This window comes from Colobus angolensis, unplaced genomic scaffold (assembly GCF_000951035.1).
Source record: "Colobus angolensis palliatus isolate OR3802 unplaced genomic scaffold, Cang.pa_1.0 Scaffold38, whole genome shotgun sequence".
Taxonomy (NCBI): domain Eukaryota; kingdom Metazoa; phylum Chordata; class Mammalia; order Primates; family Cercopithecidae; genus Colobus; species Colobus angolensis.
In genome coordinates this window covers 3009809-3036587 of record NW_012117154.1, presented here as the reverse complement: position 1 = coordinate 3036587, position 26779 = coordinate 3009809, and the positions used below count along the sequence as shown (strand labels likewise).

General features: G+C 41.3%; 1 protein-coding gene, 1 long non-coding RNA gene and 1 pseudogene across 4 annotated transcripts in view; 1 reads left to right on the top strand and 2 right to left on the bottom strand.

Moving 5' to 3' along the window:
• LCA5L (Leber congenital amaurosis 5-like) overlaps positions 1 to 26779 on the top strand; it is a 45183-nt gene that overhangs the window by 2019 nt on the left and 16385 nt on the right. The window contains exons 2-5 of one of the 2 annotated variants that reach the window (XM_011954038.1): positions 9876 to 10028; positions 17846 to 17925; positions 18578 to 18909; positions 24898 to 25412. In XM_011954038.1, coding sequence (XP_011809428.1) covers positions 18588 to 18909; positions 24898 to 25412 — 837 coding nt within the window. In that variant the 5' untranslated portion in view covers positions 9876 to 10028; positions 17846 to 17925; positions 18578 to 18587. Of the gene's footprint in view, positions 1 to 6700; positions 6745 to 9875; positions 10029 to 17845; positions 17926 to 18577; positions 18910 to 24897; positions 25413 to 26779 lie in introns of both variants that reach the window. The other variant, XM_011954039.1, reaches the window with a different exon arrangement.
• On the bottom strand, positions 4776 to 5707 carry LOC105520360 (annotated as a pseudogene). Its single transcript, XR_001003122.1, has one exon. The product of XR_001003122.1 is annotated as a small cell adhesion glycoprotein pseudogene (transcript).
• On the bottom strand, positions 18553 to 22463 carry LOC105520361. The gene is made up of 2 exons (XR_001003123.1): positions 22348 to 22463; positions 18553 to 18757 (listed from the first exon to the last, which is right to left on the bottom strand). It is a non-coding gene; the product is annotated as an uncharacterized LOC105520361 (long non-coding RNA).

The following is a 26779-nucleotide window of genomic DNA, read 5'->3' as shown; positions in this document are numbered from 1 at the left end:
GTGCACCACCACACCCAGCTAATTTTTGTATTTTTAGTAGAGATGGGGTTTCACCATGTTGGCCAGGCTGGTCTCAAACTCCTGACCTCAGGTAATCCACCCACCTCGGCCTTCCAAAGTGCTGGGATTACAGGCATGAGCCACCACGCCTGGCCCTACCCTTGCCACTCTCTTAAACCCCATCTTTTCTCTTTTGCCATCAGGTAAAACCCCAGTTAACGAAAGTAACAGAGTAGGATTGCCACAGTTAGCTGAGGGCCTATAGGAGATTGCATCTCACAAATGACCGCTTTACTCAGATTTGATCTCCCACCACACCCTTGTGCTGTCACTTCATTGAGAAACGTGAAGCTGTCACATGGGAATCCCCTCATTCTTCAGCTGCCAAAACTGCAAGCCTTACTTACATCTGTCCCTACCTTCCTTCCTCCTCCTAACCAAAGCCACTCCCTGTCTGTGCTTCGGATCCCATCCCTTTCCACTCACCAAAAACTCTACACTGTCAGGTATGCATTCCCTCTCCCGTATGATCACCTATCCCATCTCAGCTGGCTCTGCCATGGTTTTGAAGCATGTTGAAGTTTCCCATCACAAAAGAGAAAAAAAATCTCCTATGACCCCACGTTCCCCTTCAGTTTCCAGTTACTGTCCAATCCCTTATCCCTTTCAACAGGCACACTTTAAAGAACTGCCTTATTCGATACCTCTATTATTTGTCTCTCACTCCTCAGCCAGCCTGGCTTCCCTCTTCATCTCTGCTAAAACAAAAACCAGAAATGAGACATTTCCAGGCCTTGTCTTGTTCAGTCTCTCAGCAGCATTTGAAACTGCTGCCCCCGTTTCACTCCACAAACACTGTCTTCCCTTGGCTTCTGTGACCACCCCTGTCTCTTCTGCTTTCCCTGCTGCCATTCTGGCTCACCCTCCTCTCCCAGGCTCCTTAATATTGGAGATCCTCAAAGCTGGGCCTCTGTTCCCATTTTGTTCTCCGTTGTGCCCCTTCATCTAGCACAGGGCACAGATTGACACACACAGCTTTAAGTTCCAGCTGTGTGCTCTTGACTCCCACCTTTCTCCAACTTGACCTTTTCTTAGCTAGACTCGTACATTCAGCTAGCTGCGTGACAGTGTTTCTTAATATCACTCAGTCTCCTCCAATTCAACAGGTACAAGACCAAACAACCCCACTTCCCAACCCCAACTGGGACCTCTTCCATCGTACCTAGGATTCCTCCTTTGACCCTTACCACACCCCAACACCCAGTGAATCCTTAAGCCCAGGTGAGGTTGTCTCCTGGGCATCTTTCACATCTCTTCATTGTCACGGACGCTAAGTCCAAACTACCACCTTCATTCAGCCTGCTGCAGTCCTCTACCAGCTGGTCTCCCTACATCTCTGGCTTTTCTCGATTCTTCACCACCCTGCAGCCAGAGTAACCTCTTCAGAAGGCAGAGCTGATTATGCCATCCCTCCCCACCTCCCTCTTTTGCTTACCGCCAGCTTCCCATTGCCCTTGGATTAATGGTCCACATCATAGGCACGCCCTCCCAAGGACCTGCAGCTGCTCACCCCCGCCTGCTTCTCAAGACTCATCTGAAACCGCTGGCCTTCCTCACTGGGCTTCAGCCACATGGGCCTCCTCCACCCACCAGGCCTTGGCATTCTTTTCTCTCTGCATTGTTTTTCCTTCCTCCTTCTCATCCTCTCTTGCCTAGTTAGTTCCCACTGACCCTTCCTATCTCAACTCAGACATCACTTCTACAGGGATAACTTCCCCGATCGCTGTCAGGATCAGTTTCTTTATCTTCACAGAGTTGTATCTCCTTCCTTGAAGACACTCGGGACAGTCACTATTATGATTAGTTCATTACTGACATAAGTCCCACAAAAACAGAAACATTTGCTGTTTGTGTTCATCATTGTATCTCCACACCCCACATAGTGCCTGACACATACTAAGCACTCAAATGGGTGCTGAATGAAATGAACATTCTAATGTGTAAGAGATACTAAGTGCCATGTGTTTTAGAACAATTCTATTAAAATAGAATGAAACTCCTAGTAAAAAAAAAATCAGGCAAACACTGAAAATTAAAAAGAATGTTGTGGCAGGGTAGCTGAAAACGGGTACTTGGGTGAGATTTGTAGCCCTTTACTCAGTATGGTATATTGCATTTGCCACCACTTGGTGGAAGTAGAGAGGCATGGGTTCTTACCCTGAAGGTGACTGGGATGTCCGTCTGGTAGTGAATTCAAACATTTGTTCCAAAATATTGAAGTTGTTAAATTACCAAAACATGCATAGCATAGCTAGTCTGTAACCATCCAAACTTTGAACGTGGCACATTTTCATGTTATCAAATAAACTTGAAATTTCTGTCGGCCGGGCGCAGTGGCTTAAGCCTGTAATCCCAGCACTTTGGGAGGCCAAGATGGGCAAATCACGAGGTCAGGAGATCGAGACCATCCTGGCTAACCCGGTGAAACCCCGTCTCTACTAAAAAAATACAAAAAACTAGCTGGGCGAGGTGGCGGGTGCCTGTAGTCCCAGCTACTCGGGAGGCTGAGGCAGGAGAATGGCTTAAACCCGGGAAGTGGAGCTTGCAGTGAGCTGAGATCCGGCCACTGCACTCCAGGCTGGCCTGAGCGAATATATAGGTGTATTTCATTTATGAAATTTAGTGCTAGATGTCACTGAGAAATCAGCCAATTTCTTGCCTTAGACGTTTGAAGCCTAATAGCTAGTTGTATTGGCAGAACTGGGAACATACCTTTTTTCTTCCACAGTATACTGCCTCTGAATCAGTGTTTTGTTCGTCTGTTTTTTTGGTTTTGAAACTGGGTCCCACTCCGTCCCTCAGGCTGGAAAGTGGTTGTGCGATCACAGCTCACTGCATCACTGCAGCCTTGACTTCCTGGGCTCAGCCTCCTAAGTAGCTGAGACGGTCACACCCGGCTAATTCTTTTTTTAGGAATGGGGTCTCACCATGTTGCCCGGGCTGGTCTCAAACTCCTGGGCCCAAGTCAGCCTCCCAAAGTGCTGGGATTACAGGTGTGAGCCACCACGCCAGGCCAATCAGTGTTAAGAATCATAACCTCCCTTTGTCAATGTTTAGAGTGACTCACAAAATTTCTGAAGCAAAAAATTGGGACACATCATCTTAAAAGATAAAGTGTTTGAAATAATGTTCTTGAAAACCATAAGATATTGATTATCTTAGCTGTATAATACCACATTTATAAGCCTAGGGAAGAGCTTTTCTATTCATTTAATATTTTTGTCAAAGAGTTTAGAGTTCAGGCTTTTCATTCAGTAAGAAGACCTGAACTTGGGTCTGGCTGATGTTTTTTCTATCCAGACAGGCTGTGCTTGTGGCAGGAAGGCCACAGAAATGGTGCTGTGATCTTCACAAGTGTCCATGGTCACTAGTGAATGTCACCTGTCCCATCCTGGTGACATGAACCTTGATTACCTGTTCAAGCACGGATCTGCCAGGTTTCTCCACAGCCACCTGTTTTCCCTTTGCATTTGATTCGCACTTTGGAAAGAGATACTCTGACACGGTAAATCCCATTTTGTTTTGTGTTTTTGAGACAGGGTCTCACTCTTGTCCAGGCTAGAGTGCAGTGCTGGCATGATCACAACTCACTGCAGCCTCAACCTCCCAAGTAGCTGAGACCATGGGCGTGTGCCACCATAGGCAGCTAATTTGGCTTTCTTTATAGAGATGGCATCTCCCTGTGTTGCCCAGGCTGATGTATCCTCCTTATTGGTATTGATGCTCAAATTGCCCTATCTTTGACTGGTGGGAGCTTCTTCAAGCTGGCTCCTGTGCCCTTTTCATACACACCAGCCTTTCTTCTCTCTGCCTGCCTCAGGCTTAGGATCGTCCATTTCTCCAAGGAACCCTGACTCATTATAGCACAGAATGGTATTTGGTGGAGAATGGCACACAGTGTACTCATTGTTTCTGGGGTGTCATTAATTCTAGGCCCTCTCAGAGAGCAGAGTTAGGGGAAAAATACACACACGCACACATAGACATACATATGCATATACACATACACATACATTTATAGATATATATGCACATAGGTCTGTAACTATATACCTCCTTGTGTGTGTATGTCTGTATGTATTTGAACCTAGCATTTCGCATTCTAATCCAACATTTCAGGGTTCTTGCCAGCCTTTCCTCTTTCAGACAGTAAGAAATTTGACCCCATGATTCTAAATATATTATGTCCTCAGTTAACTTGTTAGCTGTAATTAATTTCCTAACTTTACCAGCTACCTGACGCCTCTTTGTCACTCCTTCCCCTTACAACTGCTTCACTCTGCTTTCTCAGCCTTGAGCCATGCTTCCACCACTGCCTCTACAGGAAAGCCACCTCTTTTTTAAAAAAAATCTGCACGGAGTGCTTATGAGAGGGTCTGCGGTTTTCTCCAGCTCATTTTTCCAAAGCAAACAATCCCACCAGCTCTCTCGGGTTGGTTATCTTTTTCCTAGATACAGTCCAAGGCAAGGTAAAGCAAGCTGGTTTCTGGAACCATTAAGATATTTCCCCAAAACATTTGAACTCACCAACTCACCATCTTCTCTGACAATTTGTAACAGTGCATTTCATTTGCATGTAATAGCCTGCTTTTAGTCTCATTTTAATTTGTGATGTTTTTCAAGGTATCTGTGTTAGTTCTGTATTGCTGCTACAACAAATTAGCACAAACTCAGTGGCTTAAATTTATTTTCTTTTTTTTTTTTTTTTTTTTTTGTAGCAATGAAAAATTTTAATTTGGATAAAAATCACGTAAGCGTGAGGTTGTCAGGGAACATGGAAAGGAAGGGCTCAGATTAGGGGATGTAGCACATTTATCAGGAGTTAAGATCTCCAGAGTCTCCTACCCCTCCTGGCCTGGCCTTTTACTGTGGTATCCAGCCTCTGGGAAGACCTTGTATGGACAGTATCTCCACTGGAGCTATCACTAGGTAACCAGGTAGGGGACAGAGTAGAGCAGCCAATGTCCCTCACGCTCTTTTCTCTCCCTTTAACCTGTGAAAAAAGATGACTGGGCACATACTCAGATGTCCCCTCATATAGCCCCATCTTTTTGACCAGTCACAAACACCAGCTCTAATAAGAGGGCCTGGTTAAAGATACCATAAACAACTTTCTCCATGTCCCTGGTCCCTGGAGTCAGTGATGTCGGCATTTGGGACTGCGACCTGGCTGGAGCTTGGATTTGCCCACATCAATCAATGCTTCTCCCTGGCTTCAGAGAAAACTTTTCCCTAATAAGCAGTCAGTATGTTAGCGCTGGAGCCAGGAATAAGCTCCTTGGGGCCCGGGAGTCATTAGATGAAATATTCCTCCTTCTCCGTGCCCTTGGCCAAGTCACTCTCCATCTGGACGATGGCACTGGGCTCGCCTTCTGTAGGTTCATAGGTGACGTAGCTGCCTTTGTTCTTGTACAGGTAAAAGAAGATCAAGATCATGACCGAGAGCAGGGTGAGGAAGACCACGGTGATAACAACTGCAATAAGTGCTGTGCTGGCTCCATCTTCTGGGGACAGGGCCTCAGTGGGCCGTAAAATTGGGGTGGTCATCAGTTCTCTCGGAGAAGGAGTGGTCAGGAGGCTGGTCATTGTCACTAGTGGTTGAGTTCCTTGGAGAAGAGGCAGATCTTTCCAGTCCGACTGGCTGCCGGGGGAGTAAATTTATTTTCTTACAGCTCTGGAGGTCAGAAGTCTGAAATGAGTCTTAAGGGGCTAAAGTTAGGATGTCAGCAGGACTGATTCCTTCTAGAGGATTCAATGGAGGATCCATTCCCTTCCCTTTTCTAACTTCTAGAAAAGCCTGTATTCTGTGGTATGTGACCCCTTCTTCCATCTTGAAAGCCAGCAGCGTAGCATCTTCTCCCTCTGACTCTGCTTCTCTCGTAACAGAGCCTTCTCACTCTGACCCCTCCTGTGTCCTTCTTAGACCGGCCCATGTGATTACATTAGGTCCACATGGATAATCTGGGATAATTCAGGATAATCTTCCCACCTCAAGACCTGAAATTGATCACATCTGCAAAGTCCCTTTTGCCATATATAGTAACACACAGGTTCTAGGGATTACGACATGGACATCCTTAGGGGACCATTATTCAGCCTGCCACTGTACCAAAGGAAAGTCTTAAATCTTAAAAATGAGAATTTAACTTTTTTATGGAAGGTAATGAGCAACATGTAGACATTGATTGGAAAATGAACATATCTTGGAGAGCTTTATATACCTACACATACAGAGATATGCTTTTTTTTTTTTTTTGAGACGGAGTCTCGCTCTGTCGCCCAGGCTAGAGTGCAGTGGCCGGATCTCAGCTCACTGCAAGCTCCGCCTCCCGGGTTTACGCCATTCTCCTGCCTCAGCCTCCCGAGTAGCTGGGACTACAGGCGCCCACCACCTCGCCCGGCTAGTTTTTTGTATTTTTTTTTTTTAGTAGAGACGGGGTTTCACGGTGTTAACCAGGATGGTCTCGATCTCCTGACCTCGTGATCCGCCCGCCTCGGCCTCCCAAAGTGCTGGGATTACAGGCTTGAGCCACCGCGCCCAGCCTGCTTTATTTTTTATACTAGGCATTATCAGTATTATTCATCACAGTTATAATTAACAATGTTTTATCTAATTCTTTAATTTTTGCCATTCTGGTAGATGAAAAATGGAATCTAGTTGTTTTAATTTGCATTTCATTATGAGTAAGCTTGAACATCTTTTTATATAACTCTTGGTTTTCTGTGTTTCTGTAATGTGCTTATTCTGTAATGTGTTCATATCTTTTGCCCATTTTACTAATGGATTATTTTAAGAGGTCTCTGTAAATTAAGGAAATTAGGTCTTTGTCATATGTGTTGAAAACCTTTTTTCCAGTTTGTAAGATGCCTTTGCACTTTATTATTTTTTTAATTATAAGGAAGTTTTTAAATTTCTATGCAGTTATTTTTATCAGTTGTTTCCTTTATGGTTCAGGGCTTTTTGTTTTTCCACGCTCTGTGTTTTCTTTTAATAATTTTTTAAACATTTATATTTCGAATCCGTCTAACCATCATTTTAGTGTAAGAAATGCAATAAGAATGTGCTTTTGTTTTGATTTCTGGGTAGATTCTAGCCTACCTCTCATCATTTACTGAAGTGCGCTTTCTTTACCTTTATCTTACACTAGACTACCATATGTATTTGTTTGTGTTTCTGTTTCTGAACTCTTTATTCCAGTATATTCTTCTGTCAAAGCATTAGTATCAGGCTATTTTAGTGACTATAGCTTTATATCTCAGTGTCTGATCAAAGTAGTCCCTTCTCATCATTTTTGTTCATATTTCTTTGTATTCTTTCATATTTATTTCTCTATGAATTTTGTATCATTTGGTCAAATTTCACAAAATTACTCAGCATTTCATTGAGAATGCATTTATCATGTAGATTAAAATTAGGGAGAATTTACAGCTTTGTAATCTGTGTCCTTTTGATATAAGAACAAAATATGTCTTTCACTTATATATTTTATTTCAGTAGTTTTAAAGTTTCCTTCATATTCTTCATAGTATACTTAGATGTTTTAAATATTTGGACTGATATTATAAGTGGGATATTTTTCATCTAAGTCATTTTATTTTGCATATAGAAAAGATTATTTTTAGGGCCAGGCACACCTATAATTCTAGCACTTTGGGAGCCAAAGTGGGCAGATTTCTTGAGCTCAGGAGTTTGAGACTAGGGCCTGGGAACATGGCAAAATCCCATCTCTACAAAAAATTGGCCAGGCATGGTGGCATGTGCCTGTAGTCCCAGCTACCTGGGAGACTGAGGTGGGAGGATCACCTGAACCCAGGAGGTTGAGGCTGCAGTGAGCTGTGATCGCGCTACTCCAGTCTGGGCGATAGAATGACACCCTGTCTCAAAAAAAAGATTAATTTTATAGCCATTTTGTAACCTATAATGTCAATTTAATTCTCTTGATAGTGTTTTATAAGTATATAATCATTTCATTTCCACATAATAACTTGCCTCTTATTTTCTAATATTTAGACCTAGTACCTCCAGAACAATATTAATGAACAAAGTGACAGTAGGCATTTATCTTAATTCTTACATCAGTGTAAATTAATGTTTCACCATTAAAGTTTAAAGCTGTTTTTTTTGTTTAAGATAGGTATTTATCACATTGGAAAAGCTTTCATTTAGAGCTTTTCAGATTGGGTTAGCAGTAATGAGTTTTATCAGGAGTCATGGAATGAAGAGAGGAATTAAAGAAGCACAGAGGTATCCTGAACATTAATTTATGTGATCAATATTTATTGGACACCTGATATTCTCAGGCACTCCTCTAGGCACTGAGGATATAGCAGTAGACAAAGGAGCCAGAATGCATGCCGTTGGGAAGCATACAGTTAGTGGGGAAGTCAGGCTACAAACAGGCTAAGTAAGTAAAATAGGTGTTGTAAAATAAATAAAAAATAATAAAAAAAAAGTAAAATAGATAATATATGCTAAAGAGAAAAAATGAAATGGGGAGACAATAGGAAATGTTGAGAATGGATAAGAAAAAAGGGAAAATTTGCATGTTAAGTAAGTTTTTTTTCCCCAAGAGGCAGGACTGGTTAAGAATATAATTACCGGCGAGGCACTGTGGCCCAGATCACGCCTGTAATCCCAGCACTTTGGGAGGCCAAGGCAGGTGGATCACTTGAGTCTTGGAGTTCTAGACCAGCCTGGGCTACATAATAAAATCCCATCTCTGCAAAAATACAAAAATTAGTTGGGCATGGTGACACATGCCTATAGTCCCAGCTACTTGGAAAGCTGAGGCAGGAGGATCACGTGAGCCCAGGAGGTTGAGACTGCAGTGAGCTGAGCTGAGATAACACCACTGCACTCCAGCCTGGATGACAGAGTGAGACTCCATCTCAAAAAACATATATATAATTACCTACCCATAGAATAATTTCAGCCAGAAACACAGATGTAATCATTTGAATTAAATTATCCTTATGAATTAATTATAACTTCACTACGGAATTTTTTTCATTATATGCGTGTAACCAAATAAATATTTACTTTTAAGAATTAGGATTTTCTAGTTGTATTATTTACCAAGAATCTGATAATTCATGAAAGTGTGGAACCAGAATACATTTCAGTATATAATACTAAATCAGTCACTATCTGTGCTTCTAAAGTACAATCCAGTGCTTACAAGTACTTACCAAGAGGGTCGTCTTTTTGTTATTTTTATTGTTGACAGGCAAGAAACACATAATTCAAAAACTTTAATTATTTACGTTCAACTCTGTACTGGAAAGAAAGAGCAGGCAGGTGAGCCACAAGATCTTTTGTTCTGTCAAAAACTTGAAAAGGCACTGCTGTGTATGGCTCCTTCAAATCTTATTTCAACATCACTGTTTGATAATCACATCCAAGAACTTCCCAATCAACTGCCAACAGGTGATTCACTTTTATAGAGAAAAAGCCACCTATGGCCAGGTACAGTGGCTCACACCTGTAATCCCAGCACTTTGGGAGGCCAAAGTGGGTGGATCACTTCAGGTCAGGAGTTTGAGACCAGCCTGGCCAACATGGTGAAACCCTGTCTGTACTAAAAATACAAAAAAATTAGCCAGGCATGGTGGCAGGCGCCTGTAATCCCAGCTACTCAGGAGGCTGAGGCAGGAGAATTGCTTGAACCTGGGAGGCGGAGGTTACAGTGAGCTGAGACCACACCAATCTATAACACAAGGGAATATATATATATATAAACTAAAACTTCAAAACCTTATTTTATAAATGTTTATTTGTGAGATTGTAACATTTTCCTTTTGTAATATCATTTTAGGTTTTTTAAAATATATTCTTTCTTTAAAAAGAGACCAAAACCTGTCAAAAAATACTACCGTGGAAAGCTCATAAGTACTACAGTGTGAAGAACCCTGTGCTTATCTTCATTTAATCATCAGACATCTTAGGGAAGTTTGATAAAGAACACCAGGTATGCAGTAATCCCTTTCAAACATTTTAGCGTGTTTTATTTTCCATCTGCCTTGTTGCAAAAGCAGGAGTAAAGATACCTGACTGTTGTATTCAGAATGATTCAGACGTATACCTTGATCTTCAGCATTCTTATTTCTGATTCACTAATTAGATAAGCACAATATAGAAGTTCACTGTTCTTATAAACAGCCACCCCTTTTACCATAGTGCATTCCAGGAAAACGTAACCTCAACCAGATCAGATTTTTTTCCATTAGAACAGTGTTTATAATTACTCATTGTGTTCCTGAGTCATAACAGCAAAGAAACAACTATAAACTCTATAATGATAGAGACATAATAAAATTATGCTTCATGGGCAGTAAAATAGGCACCATTATACTGTAAACTGTTCAAAATATAAATGCTGCCAAACTAAATCTGAACTATACTGTAAATTTGATACAACAAAAACTAGTGTAACTATAGTAGGTATTATATAATTACTAACTTTGCCTATTTTAAGATCCTTTAAGGCAAAAGCTTACCTTCTTCATCACCCCAGTCCTTGGAAGATACTAAATAGATGTCCTTTGACTGAACATATTAATTAATTAAGAACATCAGTGGCTGGACATGGTGGGTCATGTCTGTAATCCTAGCACTTTGAGAGGCTGATGTGGGAAGATTGCTTGAGCCCAGGAGTTCAAGACCAGCCTGGGCAACATAGTTGCCCAACTACTTGCCAGGCCAAGGTGGGAGGACTGCTTGAGCCTGGGAAGTCAAGCCTGTAGTAAGCTGTGATCACCCCACTGCACTTCAGTCTAGGCAACAGAACAAGACCCTGTCTCAAAGAACATTAGGTGGTTGGTTTAAGGCCTGGATTTTTCAAAAATGCACCACATAATCAGAAATTTGTATGTGGAAACTACATTTTGTACTGATAACAGTAGAGAAGTGTAGTGTATGTATATTAATATGAAGAGTTCTGAAACAGTTTAATCAACTTAAAAGTTATAGGCCTGATACTAGTCATCAGTCAGTTTTTAACAGGTCAGTGAGAAAACTGATATTTAACAGACTGAATATATGATCCCACTTAACCTGCATTCAGGGCACATTCATTGCCAACTATTGTAATAACCAAGAATCAAACTTGGTTTTACTTTTGTTTACATTGCTGATAGTATCTCTCAGACTCCATTTCATGAAAAAGAATAGAACTCACACAGTGCCAGGTGAACCCAAACATACCTGTATTCAGGTCATATAGGTAGAAACTTTAGGATGATTGTGGAATCCTGGGAATTCCAGAATGCTAGAAATATCCAGTCTCTTTGGCAGGTATAGTTTATGTACAAGCAATTCTTTTGGAAATTTACCTACCTTGCCAAGGCAGGAGAATTGCTTGAGCCCAGTAGTTCAAGACGAGCCTGGGCAATGTGGCGAAAGTCCATCTCTACAAAAAATACAAAACTTAGCCGGCATGGAAGTGAACACCTGTAGTCCTAGCTACTCCAGAGGCTGAGGTGGGAGGATCACCTGAGCCCAAGAAGTAGAGGCTGCAGTGAGCCTCTATCCTCGATCACACCACTACACTGCACTCTAGCCTGGGCAACAGAGTGAAACCCTGCCTCAAAAACAAAACAAAACAAAACAAAAAAATCTCTCTATATATATTTTATATATATGATGTGTATATATACACATACATATACATGTGTATAAACACATGTATATATGTGTGTATCTGTATATATATGAAATACTTAGGCATAAATCTAACAAAAGTTGTAAAAAAGTTCTACATTGAAAACAGCAGAGCACTGCTGAAAGAAATTAAAGAAGACCTAATAAATGGGAGGTATACCTTATTCCTGGGTTAGAATTCTCCATTTTGACAAAGTGTCAGTTCTCCCTAAATTTATATGTAGATTCAACACAGTTCCAGTCTCAATCCTATTAGGCATTTTTGTTTGTTTGTTTGTTTTTTAAGGAATTGACAAACTAACTCTAAAATTTACATGGAAATTCAAAGGAACTAAAATAGCCAAAACAACTTTGGAATGAAACAACAGAGATGGCAAACTAACACTACCTGATTTCAAGATTAGTTATAAAGCTACAGTAACCCTGTAATCACTTTGGGAGGCCAAGGTGGGCAGATTGCTTGAGCTGAGGAGTTCAAGACTAGCCTGGGCAACATGGTGAAACTGTCTCTACAGGAAAAAAAAAAAAAAAAAAAGCTGGGTGCGGTGGCACGAACCTGTAGTCCAGCTACGCGGGAGGCTGAGTTGGAGGTTGCAGTGAGCCAAGATCATGCCACTGCACTCCAGCCTGGGAAACAGAAGGAGACCCTATCTCAAAAAAAAAAAAAAGCTACAGTAACCAAAACAATGTGATACTGGTATAAAGATAGAGAAACAGGTCACTAGAACAGTACAGAGAGCACAGAAATAGATCAACATATGGATATCTGGGTTTTTACAAAGATGCAAAGGCAATTGAGTGGGAAAAGGAAAGTCTTTTCAACAAATGGTGCTGGAGCAACTGGATGTCCAAATACCAAAAAACGAATTTTGACCCATAATGAGTAACTCAAAATGGATTATAGACTTAAAGTAAAACTTCTAGGCCGGGCGCGGTGGCTTCAAGTCTGTAATCCCAGCACTTTGGGAGGCCGAGACGGGTGGATCACAAGGTCAGGACATCGAGACTATCCTGGCTAACACGGTGAAACCCCGTCTCTACTAAAAAACATACAAAAAATTAGCCGGGCGTGGCAGCGGGCGCCTGTAGTCCCAGCTACTCGGGAGGCTGAGGCAGGAGAATGGCGGGAATCCGGGAGGCGGAGCTTGCAGTGAGCCGAGATCGCGCCACTGCACTCCAGTCTGGGCGACAGAGCAAGACTCCGTCTCAAAAAAAAAAAAAAGTAAAACTTCTAGAAAAAAGCAAGGAGGATATCTTTGTGACCTCAGGTCATGCAAAAATTTCTTAGATATAACACCAAAAGGATCATACCTTTTTTTTTTGAGACAGTTTCTCCTCACCCAGGCTGGAGTGCAATGGCGCAATCTCAGCTCACAGCAATCTCCGCCTCCCGGGTTCAAGCAATTCTCCTGCCTCAGCCTCCCGAGTAGCTGGGATTACAGGCACCCGCCACCACGCCCAGCTAATTTTCGTATTTTTTAGTAGAGACGGAGTTTCACCATGTTGGCCAGACTGGTTACGAACTCCTGACCTCAGGCAATCTGCCCGCCTTCGCCTCCCAAAGTGCTGGGATTACAGGCATGAGCCACCGTGCCCAGCCAGGATCATTCTTAAAAGAACAAATTGATAATTGGGCTTTACCAAAATTTTTAAGAAAAGTTTTTAAGAGAATGAAAAATCACAGATGAGGAGAAAATGTTTGCAAAGCATGTATCTGATAAAGGACTTATATCCAGAATATTCACAGCAGTTTTAGTTTTAATAGCCCAAAACTGGAAATAGCTGAAATGTCTGTGAACAGATGAATAAACAAATTATGGTTTATACATGCAATTGGAAACTACTCAGCAACTTAAAAAAAACAAATGAACTATCGATATTGATGCATGTAGTAACATGGATGAATCTCATAATAATAATGCTAAGTGAAAGAAGCAAACTAAATAAAAATACATACTGTATTATTCAATTTGTATAAAACTCTACCAAATGCAAAATAGTTGATAGTGACAAAAAAACAGTGTTTGCCTGGGTTGGGAGTGAGGCGCAGGGAAGGATGAGAGGAATTACAATGGGGTGCTGGGAGGCTTTGGGAGATGTGGATGAGTTCACTGTCTTGATTGTGGTGATAGTTTCATGGAGATACACATTTCTAATCTTATCAAATGGTACTCTTATTTGCTTTGAAACCTCAATAAAAGAGGGTTAAAAATAAAGAATTGTAGGCCGGGCACGGTGGCCTGTAATCCCAGCACTTTGGGAGGCCGAGGCGGGCAGATCACGAGGTCAAGAGATCAAGACCATCCTGGCTAACACAGTGAAACCCAGTCTCTACTAAAAATACCAAAAAAAAAAAAATTAGGCGTGGTGGCAGGCGCCTGTAGTCCCAGCTACTTGGGAAGCTGAGGCAGGAGAATCGCTTGAACCGGGAGGCGGAGGTTGCAGTGAGCCAAGATCGTGCCACTACACTCCAGCCTGGGCAACAGCGAGACTCCATCTCAAAAAAAAAAAAAAAAATTGTATCCCAAAGGCTTAGGAATCAGTTGCGTTAAATATATACGCTCAGTAAGCCAAATAAATTGACCTATTTGATATATTTTTTGAAATCTTCATTTTAAAATCTTAGTGAATCAGGTACAAAATTCATGTATGTGTTGATATCAGCTGATCCCAGTTTTTCTTATGACCTCTTTTCGTCAAAGACTATGCCATTAATATTAAGAACAATTGTCTATTTGTTGTAGCAGAAAGCATACTGAGTTTACCTACAAGCTGATTTTAGTGACACTGACATTAATAAGCGGTGATAAACACTGGGTCAGTCAGTCCATACGCTGATCTTACCAAGCGGTAAATATATTCTTTCAAAAGAATATAGCATCTAAATATACTCTACAAAGCATGTATGACAACTTTTAAATTTAGTAAGCTCCCAAAAATTCAGTGTCTTAGGATATGGATTGAAATTATGATTTTTGATTTTCAGATATTTTTGCCTGTTTAATTATAAGACAAATCGGTGAACATAGCAATTAATCTGAAGTTGCTTATAGCTTTTTTTACATGAGACAGATTAGGTTATAGTAGTGATCAGTAGTAGAATTGATCACTGCCTCATACTGTGTGTTTTAGAAATTTGACAAAAGCAAGTTGACAGTACATCCACTAGAAAATGCATGGCACTCCAGGCGTGCTGGCTCACGCCTGTAATCGCAGCAGTTGGGGAGGCCGAGGCAGGCGGAGCACAAGGTCAAGAAATCGAGACCATCCTGGCCAACATGGTGAAACCCTGTCTCTATTAAAAATACAAAAATTAGCTGGGCGTGGTGGTGCGCACCTGTAGTCCCAGCTACTTGGGAAGCTGAGGCAGGAGAATTGCTTGAACCCGGGAGGCGGAGGTTGCAGTGAGCCAAGATCATGCCACTGCACTCCAGCCTGTCGTCAGAGCGAGACTCCATCTTAACAAATAAAATAAAATTGGTAGCAGTCATTTTCTACTCATCCATTCCACCAAAATAATAACAATTATTATTGTCTTTATAGTAAGACTACCCTTTACCCATCCTGAGGAAACTAGATCCCTAACGTTAGGCTAGGCAAATTATTGAGCAGGAAAGATTGTGGATAATTTTGCCAATAAGGGATCTTCTCACTGAAATATTGAAAGATTTTTGATTTTTCAAGCATTTTTAAGAAGCTACAATTACTCCTAGCTATAAAGATTCTTCAAAATACAGAAGTCTGCTGGAGCCAGTAGGTAATGGAACAACTCAGCATCCACAGAGGCTTCTGACTCGCATATCCATGTGGGGAGGGCGGGAATGCCTTCCAATCCGCCGCCTTTCTCACAGCTCTTCCAGTCCGCCGCCTTTCTCACAGCTAAGTCTAGAAAGCCCTCATGAGGGGACATTTTAACCTGGTAGAATTATTTTAGGAGCGAAGTTGTTTATAGTCTTGTTTATTCTTATGTGACTCTACAGGATTTCCATTTAAAAAAATTTTTTTTTACCTGTTACATCAATTTTTATTAAACTAAGAGACTAAGATGGCTAGTCTTCTGCTTTATCAAACATGGGATAATCGAAGCTCACTTTAGTCTTCTGCGAGAGGCTTGCATTTTTTAAAGAAAAAAGGACAAGTCAGGAGAGGGACCATTGCAAACGTCGTTTTTCAGGAATTCTCATTGGTTTACAGAAATAACAGTGATTGGCGATTAGATTGCTGTTCGAACCACAGGGTATGAGCTGTGGTGTCCAGCATATGGCATTGTTAGGTTAATTTATAGCTGTTGGTGGTGTCAGTCAGAGCCCAGGGAGCAAGCAGCTTAGAAATGATTACTTAGCTCAGCTGGGGGGGTAGGGGGACGTGACTGCTGTATCATTCCAGTGCCTCTTTGGGCCTGATCATTTAAAGGGGGGTGCATTCCTCAGATAAGCTTATTTTCTTTCTCAACCCTAGGGGATTGGTGGTGTCACTCACATTTTACAGATGGACAAGAGCACTTCACTGACAGGCAGACCCAAGTTCAAACCCAAACCTGTCTGCCTTCAAATTGTCCATCACCTTCTACTCCATCACACTCCCTCCCACGACTGTAGCTTGACAATTTGTGAATGCAACATGAAAAACACTCTTGAATTAAGCCTTTATTCAAAATTGCCTGCATAAGAGGACTTGTTGAAGGAGTGTTCTAAAGTCAGGAAGAAGGAGGGAATTTTTATAGAGCTTTAGCAGAAGTCAGCTGAAGTCTAGCTTGAGTCAGAAACAACTGGCCAAAAAAAAAAACCAAATTATTCTTGCCGATTAGCAACCATTGTTTGAGCCATTTGGATTTATCAAGATAGGTGAGGAAGAAATTAGGGACTGAGGTCATGAGCCAGAGGGCAGGGAGGAACAGCTCCTGGTGACAAGGAGAGGCAAGGCTGTGAGGGCTACACTGGAGCATTTGTAGTCCTTCAGGATCCCCTACACCAACATCTGGGATTCTTCTTTTTTTTTTTTTTTTGAGACAGAGTTGGCCCTGTCACCCAGGCTGGAATGCAGTGGCGCAATCACAGCTCACTGCAACCTCTGCCCCCTGGACTCAAGCAATCCAACCTCAGCCTCCCAAGTAGCTGGGACTACAGGTGTGCACCACCATGCCCCGCTAATTTTTGTATTTCTTTTGTAGAGACAGGGTTTTGCCATGTTGCCCAGGCTGGTCCTGAACTTCTGAGTTCAAGCTATCCACCCGCCTCAGCCTCCCAAAGTGCTGGTATTTCAGATGTGAGCCACAATACCAGGCCTGGATTCTTCTTAATCTAGATGTAAAGGTTCACAAAGAAGGATCTGCTTCTGCCCACCACTACACAGCAGAATGTGTCTGGAAAGAGAAATTCTTTGCCTTAGGACTGTGTAATGCTCCCACCAATGTGTTGTTGCAGTCACGATGCTTAATGAAAAAAGCACTGCCCCTGGAGCTGGAAAACACGGACAGTCTCTGGACTTTTAACCTGTCTGAACCTATTCCCTTTAGGTGGCTGAAATGAGGTGATGTGAAAGCAGTTTGTACAAAGTAAGAGCACTAGTTAGATATTAAGTATAATGCTAATATTAATTATTACTAAGATCATTTGGACTAAGATTTCTTGTAGTGAGGAGATTGTGGACTGCCTGATATATTTCATCAGAAGAGAAGGCTAGAGTTAAGCAGATGCATCAGAGAGCCGAAACACGGCCGGGCGTGGTGGCTCAAGCCTGTAATCCCAGCACTTTGGGAGGCTGAGACGGGCGGATCACAAGGTCAGGAGATCGAGACCATCCTGGCTAACACGGTGAAACCCCGTCTCTACTAAAAAATACAAAAAACTAGCCGGGCGAGGTGGCGGGTGCTTGTAGTCCCAGCTACTTGGGAGGCTGAGGCAGGAGAATGGCGTAAACCCGGGAGGCGGAGCTTGCAGTGAGCTGAGATCCGGCCACTGCACTCCAGCCCGGGCGACAGAGCAAGACTCCGTCTCAAAAAAAAAAAAAAAAAGACAGCCGAAACACTTCAGAAAAAAACCCTCTGAGTAGAGAAAGTGATATTAGATTCCTGTTGCAAAAGATCTAATGCCAGCTAAATTCTCTTTTGCTTTCTTGATAAAACAGGAGAATTGAGAATTAAATGGAAAGGTAATCCTTTTAAAGACCTCAGAAGATGGATCTGTTTGTTTCAATCTGCTTTTGAGGTAGGCTGCTATAAAAGAGATACTTGTGGTGTTACTGTGCCTTAGTGCACTAGCATAATAAAGAAATGCAGAACCATCTGCTTTGTAACTAATGTTAATTTTATTAAGGGTATAAATTTGGGGTCTTTCTTGTATTTGACTTTCTATTCCTTCCATTTTAAATTCTCACTTTAGACAATGAAAAGAGCTTATTGAAAGTATTCAAAGTTTGTGTCCATGGCTGAGCATCGTGACTCATGCCTGTATGCCACTACTTTGTGAGACCGAGGTGGGAGGATCACTTGAGCCCAGGAGTTCAAGACCAGCCTGGGCAACATAGTGAGACTCCCATTTCTACCAAAAAATAATAAGTTAGCCAGGCGTGACGGCACACACTTGTAGTCGCAGCTACTCCAGAGGCTGAACTGAGAGGATCACTTGAACCCAGGAGGTCAAGGCTGCAGAAGGTCATGGTGACGCCACTGCACTCCAACCTAGGCAACAGAGTGAGACCTTGTCTTTAAAAAAGAAAAAAATATATATATATGTATATATATATATGTGTGTGTATATATATATGTGTATATATATATATAAAAGCATAGGTTCATTTTAATGTCAATAAATATGAATTCAAAAATAATTTTATTAGGTTTTACTTTTCTTTTATTAGGTTGTTTGCTATGTCTTTGGCTGATCTAACAAAAACAAATATAGATGAGCATTTCTCCAGCGTGGCATTAGAAAATGATAGGAGATCTGCAGAATGCAAGAGAAGCCCAGGCACAGGCGATTTTTCACAGAACAATAATGCTTCCGATAAGAGTGTTGATTATAGCAGATCTCAGTGCTCCTGTGGAAGTTTAAGTTCTCAGTATGATTATTCAGAAGACTTTCTCTGCGATTGTTCAGAAAAGGCCATTAACAGAAATTATTTAAAGCAGCCTGTGGTTAAAGAAAAGGAGAAGAAAAAGTATAATGTTTCTAAAATCTCCTATTCTAAAGGTAAGGAGTAAAATTTCCCAAGCAAGACCAAATTTCTGGTCATAATGATGTTATTTTCCTGCACTAGTGTTTGAAGTGGTTCATACTCAGTTTTATTGTTTTCCCATATTGTAAGTGTGTATTATAGGTGAACTTTTCTAGAAGAAATTAGGAAACAGAGAAATTAAGAATAATTATAAAATAACAGAAAGGCTTCAAATGTAAAGCCTAGCCCCTGCATGGCTTACCCTACTGGAGCCTACTAGTGAGGTTAGTTCCGTTTTTAGTTAACAGGTGGCCTTGTTACAGAGTACCACAATACTTGGATTTCACTGGCTTCTTGCCTTTCATCTCAGCTGAAGAATCAGTGTTTGAATCGCCAGTGAAATGTAAATACCTGTCTCAACACCCCAAGAGGATGGTCTCCAAGTCCGGTGAGGCATATTGGCAAAGACCATCTTTTGAAATGGAGATGGTTCAAAAGGCTGTTAATAATGTCATTTCTTTGCAGATTTTTAAAGTACCAATTCTATCAGGTCCCAGCTGTCCAAATTGGAATTCACTTGTGCTATCTTTGATCTCCTTTCTTCCTCCTTCCCTGCACAGACTGTAAGTCCTTCCTCCCATTTTAGGCAATCTTGAGCTCGTAAGTATTCCTGATATAGCTAGAGCTCTTGTCCACATTGACCATCAGAGCACTTCAGTGAACAGGTGGACGATAAAGGGCCTGCTGTTTGGGGGGCACATCTGCCACTGTCATGTCCACACTGCATCTTGCACCCCCAGCCTGCTGTTACCAGCTGTGTCCAGGACCCTCTGTGCCACTTCTGGAACACCCAGAATCCTCAGTTCCCCTGCTATAGGGCAGGGATTCTTTATCTAAGACACATGTCTGTGAACCCCATGAAATTCTATGCATTTTTTTGTGTCTATGTGTGTTCGTAAACTTTTCTAGAAGGGCCTGTGCCTTTCACCAGAGTCTCAAAAGGTTAAATGTTACTTTTCTAGAGAGGTGGGGGTCCTACCTCCACTGGCAAGGCCCTCTCATGCCTGGACTCCATCAAAAATGAACATCATGGTTAGATCCTACAAATACAGAATTCCTTATCCACATCTGAAATTTACAAATCTCCAAAAACCCAACATCTTTCACATCCTTGGCATCAAAGTTGATTTGGCAACAAAACCCTTATTTGAACTAACATGAAGCAGATCTTTACTTAGTTCACTTAGTGTGAAGAGTCATTATATTTCACTGCAAAAGTATAGTTTCATTAAAGGGTGTTGTTCCAGACCCCATGAGAGAAATGTGGAAAATACCATATATGCACTCACCTTTAAAACCCCCCAAATCCTGCAACATACCAGTTCCAAGGGTTTACAATAAGAGATCTTGAATCTATATACTGCATTTTATATTGATCGTAAGCTTTTCTGGGATCATGCAAGAGGGCAGTTAGCATTTATAACACTTTCTACAAGAGAGAAACTGCATTTCGAGTTCTAAGTACCTTATAATTTAGCTTTTTAAAGCTGATTCCTCATTTATTTATTCAACAAATGCTTATTGAGTTCTTTGTGCAAGATGCCTGTTTATAAATTGAGAACAACCTAAATTAATTCAGTTACTTCACAGGAGACCAGAATCCTAAATTCCATTATCCAGAAGAGTAAAAGGTTTGCTCTTACTTGGGTATCCTTTTGTATATTAATACTCTGAAATTATTTTAAGTAACTCTTGCATGCATCTTTAACTCAGATTTTTATGTCCCAGGAAACCCTTGCCCAGCGTATGATGAACGTAAAATACTAATTGCAACCTCAAGCTTTGTCACAGAACAATAAAGTATTTCCTCATCTTTTTCTTTTATTCCCCAGTTCATGTTTTGCCAGTGTTTGCAACAGCAAGTAATTTCTTCCACCTTGGTGTCATATAATTCTAACCCAAAGCGAAGAGTCTTAATGTTTTAGCCAGTACAGCCCCTTCTCAAGCAAATGTTCAATTAAAAGTAGCTCTCTGACCCCAAGGGCAGGTAATGCTGAATGAGGAACCACCAACAGAGATTCAGAATTCACCAAAGAACAGTAACATCAGAGATTATTTTCAATTCCCATCTTAGAAAATTGATGAAAGCAAATTTTATGGCAGAAAGACATTTCATGGAGAAAATTACAAATATGAAATGAGGACTTCAATTTAACAGAATTTTTGCTTTGGTCAAACATTGGAAATTTACTTCACTCATTGTAAATAGCAAGCAATATAGTCATACAATTTGCTTTTCAAAGATTATCCTTCTTTTCTAGAAAATGTCTTTTCAGAACTCTTTCAGTTACGTATCCTGTTAAAATTGCTTCCTTGACGGATTTTCTTTGTCAATACAATGCCAAAAACATGTCATGGTCATTCAAGACATTAGTATGCAAAAAAAAGTTAATTTACCACATCCAAATGCTTGGAATACCTTTTGCCCTGTTGTCCTTGGTCAGGTATAGGTGGACAACCTAAGGTAGTATTGAAGAGACACCTTCTCTAGCAGGCTAACAATGGAAACTACCGAGAACAGGAAGGGGAAAGGCTCCTCCTTTGAACCTCTTCTTCACCCTGGTTCATGGAGAAAATGAGTTCATCTTTTTGGGGTAAAATATAGTGTGGACCCCCCAGTCCGTATGTCAGAAGCAGAGCTGAAGTGAAGGTGTGGAGGAGCACAGGGATAGAATGGGACAATGAGACCAAAGGGGACAATGACAGGAGAAGGAACTAGGATGAGGCCAGGCGGAAGAGGAGGAGGAAACAGCATGGACTAGGGAGGACAAGAGAGCTTCTAAAGTAAGGGTTTGAGGAGGAGGTGGGCCTGGGGAGACAGGCTGGGAAGGAAGACAGGCGTGTTTGTGGGTGAAGTGAGCATGGGGACATTCTTAGAACTGTTCAGAAGAGCATACGTCATTATACATGATGTGCAGATGCCGTTTTGGCAACTATGGACTTAAATTTATGTTTGTGGTGAATTAAGTTAACTTGACTGAATGTTTTAAATTCAGTGGTTTAAAACTTAGTTGTCCTAAGAATAGTCATTCAGCTAAATCTGCTTCTATTATTTGTGAAATGGGATTGAAATTATAAATTATACCATTCTTATGTGTGGGTTAGGATAACAAGATATAAAATCGTTAAGGAATACACCCTATTCCAATTTTCCATAGCCTTTATAGTTACACAAGTATGTGTGATGGATACAGTGTGAATTTGTTACATACCCTCAAATGCAAGTGGTATACTTACCTTTCTGAAGCCAACAAACCTGGCTTGTCCTCCCCACCCACTCACCAGGGTAGACAGGAAATTCAATCTCAGACACGTTTGGGGAATGAGGGAATATGAGGGGGGAGGGATGTGGAAAGGGCCTTACACAAATAATATTGGGGGAGGAACCTCTGCCCTTCGTTTTTACCGCTTACGTGTTCCTTGTCTAAGCCACGTGATCTTTAAAAGGCCAGCCTCTCCCCTTTCCATAGCATTCATGCCCTCTGTGCACTTCTTGACTCCTGGGGCCTTGGCCAGAGCTCCTGTGGCCCTGGTGTTTAGTCCCTCGGCACCCTCTCATGCCTCTGCCCTCCCATCACTTGAGCGTGGCATAAGAGGGGAATATAAGCCTCCAGTGCCCATGGAGCCCATCATCCATCCTTCTCATCTCAGTGAAATCCCTCTCTCCTCCAGGGTCAGAGCACCTAAGAGCTGGAAGACATTACAAGTTGGGGGTCAGGTTCAGTCATGCTGGCCATAGTGTAGAACATGTCAGTCTTTGCCCACCCCTATTTTAAACCAGCTTGATCCATATGGCCTGGGTCTAGAACTTCCCTAGCCAGTGCCCAGAGTATTAAAGTGTACGGCCTCAACAAAACCACAGACACCTCTTCGCAGGCCTTCTAGTAGATGTCCTAGAGGCTGGCCTGCTCTGCTTCCCACTTAGTGTGCTCAGAAGCCTATTCTAAAATACTCAATATTCAGCCATAGCCCCTACTAAACTGTGGGAAAATAAATACACTTGAAGACATAATTGCAAAGACAGGCCACCAGTTATTGATGTGATACTGTGTTGTATAATCTGTGAGTTCTTTCCTAGTTATGATTCAAATGCTTTATCTCCAGAAAGCATGCTTTGGCTCTCTTAGTTCATTGTTTCTATCACAGGTAGAATTGCCTGTTCCCACCCAACACAGACAGTGGGTTCTGTCTCACCACTTCCTAGCTGTGTGCTCATTGACAAGGGACATCCCCAAGCTTCAGTGTGTTTATCTTTAAAATGGGATAATAGTACAGTGATTTACACATGTATTTAACATACTCAAATTCATGTATGTAAGCTTGGTGCTAAGTGTGATGTTTTTTAGAGACTTTTGTTTAAGACGGACCCCTGGGCCGGCCACGGTGGCTCACGCCTGTAATCCCAGCACTTTGGGAGGCCAAGGCGGGCAGATCACGAGGTCAGGAGATCGAGACCATCCTGGCTAACATGGTGAAACCCCGTCTCTACTAAAAATACAAAAAAATTAGCCCTGCGCGGTGGCAGGCGTCTGTAGTCCCAGCTACTCGGGAGGCTGAGGCAGGAGAATGGTGTGAACCCGGAAGGCGGAGCTTGCAGTGAGCCGAGATCGTGCCACTGCACTCCAGCTTGGGCAACACAGCAAGACTCCGTCTCAAAAAAAAAAAAAAAAAGGTAGACTCCTGAACACATGCCAATTACTTCATTTGGTGCCCAGCCAAAGTAACAGGAAAAATTGTGTTGGATTTATTCAGAGATGGAAAATCAGTATCTGTACAAATAGACTCATATAATTTGATGACCTTTTGAGGGTCATTTTGAATATATAAGTTCTTCACATTGGGCTCTCATGTTACACTCTAATTACCCTTAACATATTGTTGAAAGGATTACGTCAGATAATCTACAGAAAGCATTTAGTTTAATGCCTGACATATGATAAGCACTTAGTCAGCTATTATCATGGGGTGGGTGGGTTGGTTGGTTGGTTGGTTTTTGTCACCCAGGCTGGAATGCAGTGGTGCAATCATAGCTCACAGCAACCTCGAACTCCTGAGCTCAAGGAATCCTCCCACCAGGGCTTCCCAAGGAGCTAGGACTATAGGCATGTGCCACCAAGTTAGGCTACTTTTTAAAATTTTGTAGAGGCCAGGCACAGTGGCTCACGCCTGTAATCCCAGCACTTTGGGAGGCCGAGGAGGGTGGATCACTTGAGGGTCAGGAGTGCGAGATCAGCCTGGCCAACATGGTGAAACTCCATCTCTACTAAAAATACAAAAATTACCTGGGCGTGGTGGCAGACACCTGTAATCCCAGCTACTCGGGAGGCTGAGGCAGGAGAATCGCTTGAACTCCAGATGCAGAGGTTGCAGTGAGCCAAGGTTGCACCACTTCACTCCAGCCTGGGCAACAGAGGGAGACTCCATCCCAAAAGAAATAAAAATAAACATAAAAAGTTGTGGTTTTTTAGAGACGGGATCTGACTCTGTTGATCAGGCTGGTCTCAAACTCCTGTCCTCAAGCAGTCCTCCTACTGCAGCCTCCCGAAGTGCAGAGATTACAGACATGAGCCACTGCACCTGGCCTATTATCAGTTTTTAGTCTAGCTGTTACAATAGAAATTTAAGTACAGATTTTAGAGTCAAAGAAGACCTGGTTTTCAATCCATTCTGTGTCACTTTGTAGCTATGTAACCTTGGACAAATGATGTAAAATCTCCAGCTATAAAATATAGTACAACTGACCTTGAATAATTGTATTAAATGAGATATTTATATGTAAACCACCTAGCCTAAAGCATGGATATTGATTAAATATTAGTTTTTTCCCCTTCTAGTTACACTTATGCGTGTGTGTATGTGTGTGGTGTGTGTGCAGGGAGGCATGGGAGGGCACTTATGCAAATGTGCATATTTGCATATCTGTATATATTACTAGTAATAAACTGGATTATCTGCTTACACAGGCCAGAAGGAAATCTCAGTTGAAAAAAAGCACACCTGGAATGCATCACTCTTTAATTCTCAAATCCATATGATTGCCCAAAGAAGAGATGCTATGGCTCATCGAATACTCTCAGCAAGGCTTCATAAAATTAAAGGACTGAAAAATGAATTAGCTGATATGCATCATAAATTGGAAGCCATCCTTACAGAAAACCAATTTTTGAAACAACTTCAGCTTAGGCATTTGAAAGCTATAGGAAAATATGAGAATTCACAAAATAATCTACCTCAAATTATGGCTAAACATCAGAATGAAGTAAAAAATTTAAGGCAACTACTTAGGAAATCCCAGGAAAAGGAAAGAACGGTATCTAGGAAACTTAGAGAAACTGACAGCCAGTTACTGAAGACTAAAGACACCCTGCAGGCACTGCAGAAACTTTCTGAAGACAAAAACCTTGCAGAAAGGGAAGAACTCACTCATAAATTATCTATTATCACAACAAAAATGGAGGCAAATGACAAAAAAATACAGGTCTGTATTTCAGGAGCCCAGACAGTTTAAAATTTCGAAGTGAATAGAGAAAGGGTGTGAATTAATCATGGATGCGCCGCCTCTGTAACAAAGTGTTACTAACTGCTTCGCTTGGCTTGGCGTGCTACACTAAATAATTACTGTCTAATAGAGGGCAGGGTTTGAAGGAAAAACAAGCAGCTCAAACTAGAAATGTTCATCTGTTGCAGTGCACAAGCGTTCACTCTGTGGCTGGGCTGGTTTATCTGGACATGACCATTCTCTAAGAGGGTACAGCTACAGCGCTAAGGGACTTTTTCCCTGTGCTTTAAAGATTGCATTGTGTTACGTGAAACCTCTCTTTGAAGTCAACCCTCTACCTTAAACTGTTGATGAAAAGGCTACTTCCCTAAAAACCTACTCAGTGCATCCGTTCAGTGCCTTCTGCATTCTCCCTCACCATTTTGGCCAGGCATTACCACACAAACATTTGTAGTTATTTTCAAAATAGCAGTTTTTCCCAGATAATGTTCCTGGTAGTAGGGAAGGAAAAGGAATTAAAATAATTCAAAAGATGACTGGATTGCTTTTCCTCAACAGTACATTGTTATCAAAAGCCTGGGGATTACATTATAAGGGATGACTTGGGAGAAGGAATTGATATCATATTAAAAATTCTCCTGCATATCTTACATTAGATAGTTTGAGTCTGTCTGAACATAAACATAAATGGAATTAATTTAGGATTTAATTATTTAATATTTGATGCTGAAACACAAGTCTTTTCTATGATCTTGAAGTAAGTAAATACTTGGTTCACTTCCTCCACGTTTTTATCTCAATTATTTCTTCCATTGTTAAAATTCTCTATTTTCCAAAAAAATTTTTTCACATGAAATTGATATGTGATCTACAGAAAATAATGAGCAACCTCATTTTTCACTCTTGTACACAAAATGATATTATTTGGCCTTTTAGGTAATATTGTATTCATCTTAGCATATGTCTGTCAAGCAAAAGCAAATCTATTTTTATATATGTATCTAAATAGTTCATGATTTTATATCTGTACATAAAACCAAAACAAATTCCATAACTATTTTCTTTGATACAAAAAGCACTTATCAAGTATGAGAAATTTCTGTTTGGTTGTAGGCATTTAGTGGAGGAAAACTGTTTTGTGAACCAAAACGTGTGACTTGTGTAACACTGTTTTAGGGAGTGGTATTTTTAGTGATTCTTTCCCCCTTTTAGCCTTCCATGTCTTCCACTTTTCCTGTCTGGGAAAGTACTGCTGTTATAATGGAGGAGGTCCTACTTTATGTTAAAACAAAGACAAATGGTCCTTTTGGTAAGCCTTCTGTCAAGTCCAGATCTAACAGTTCTCA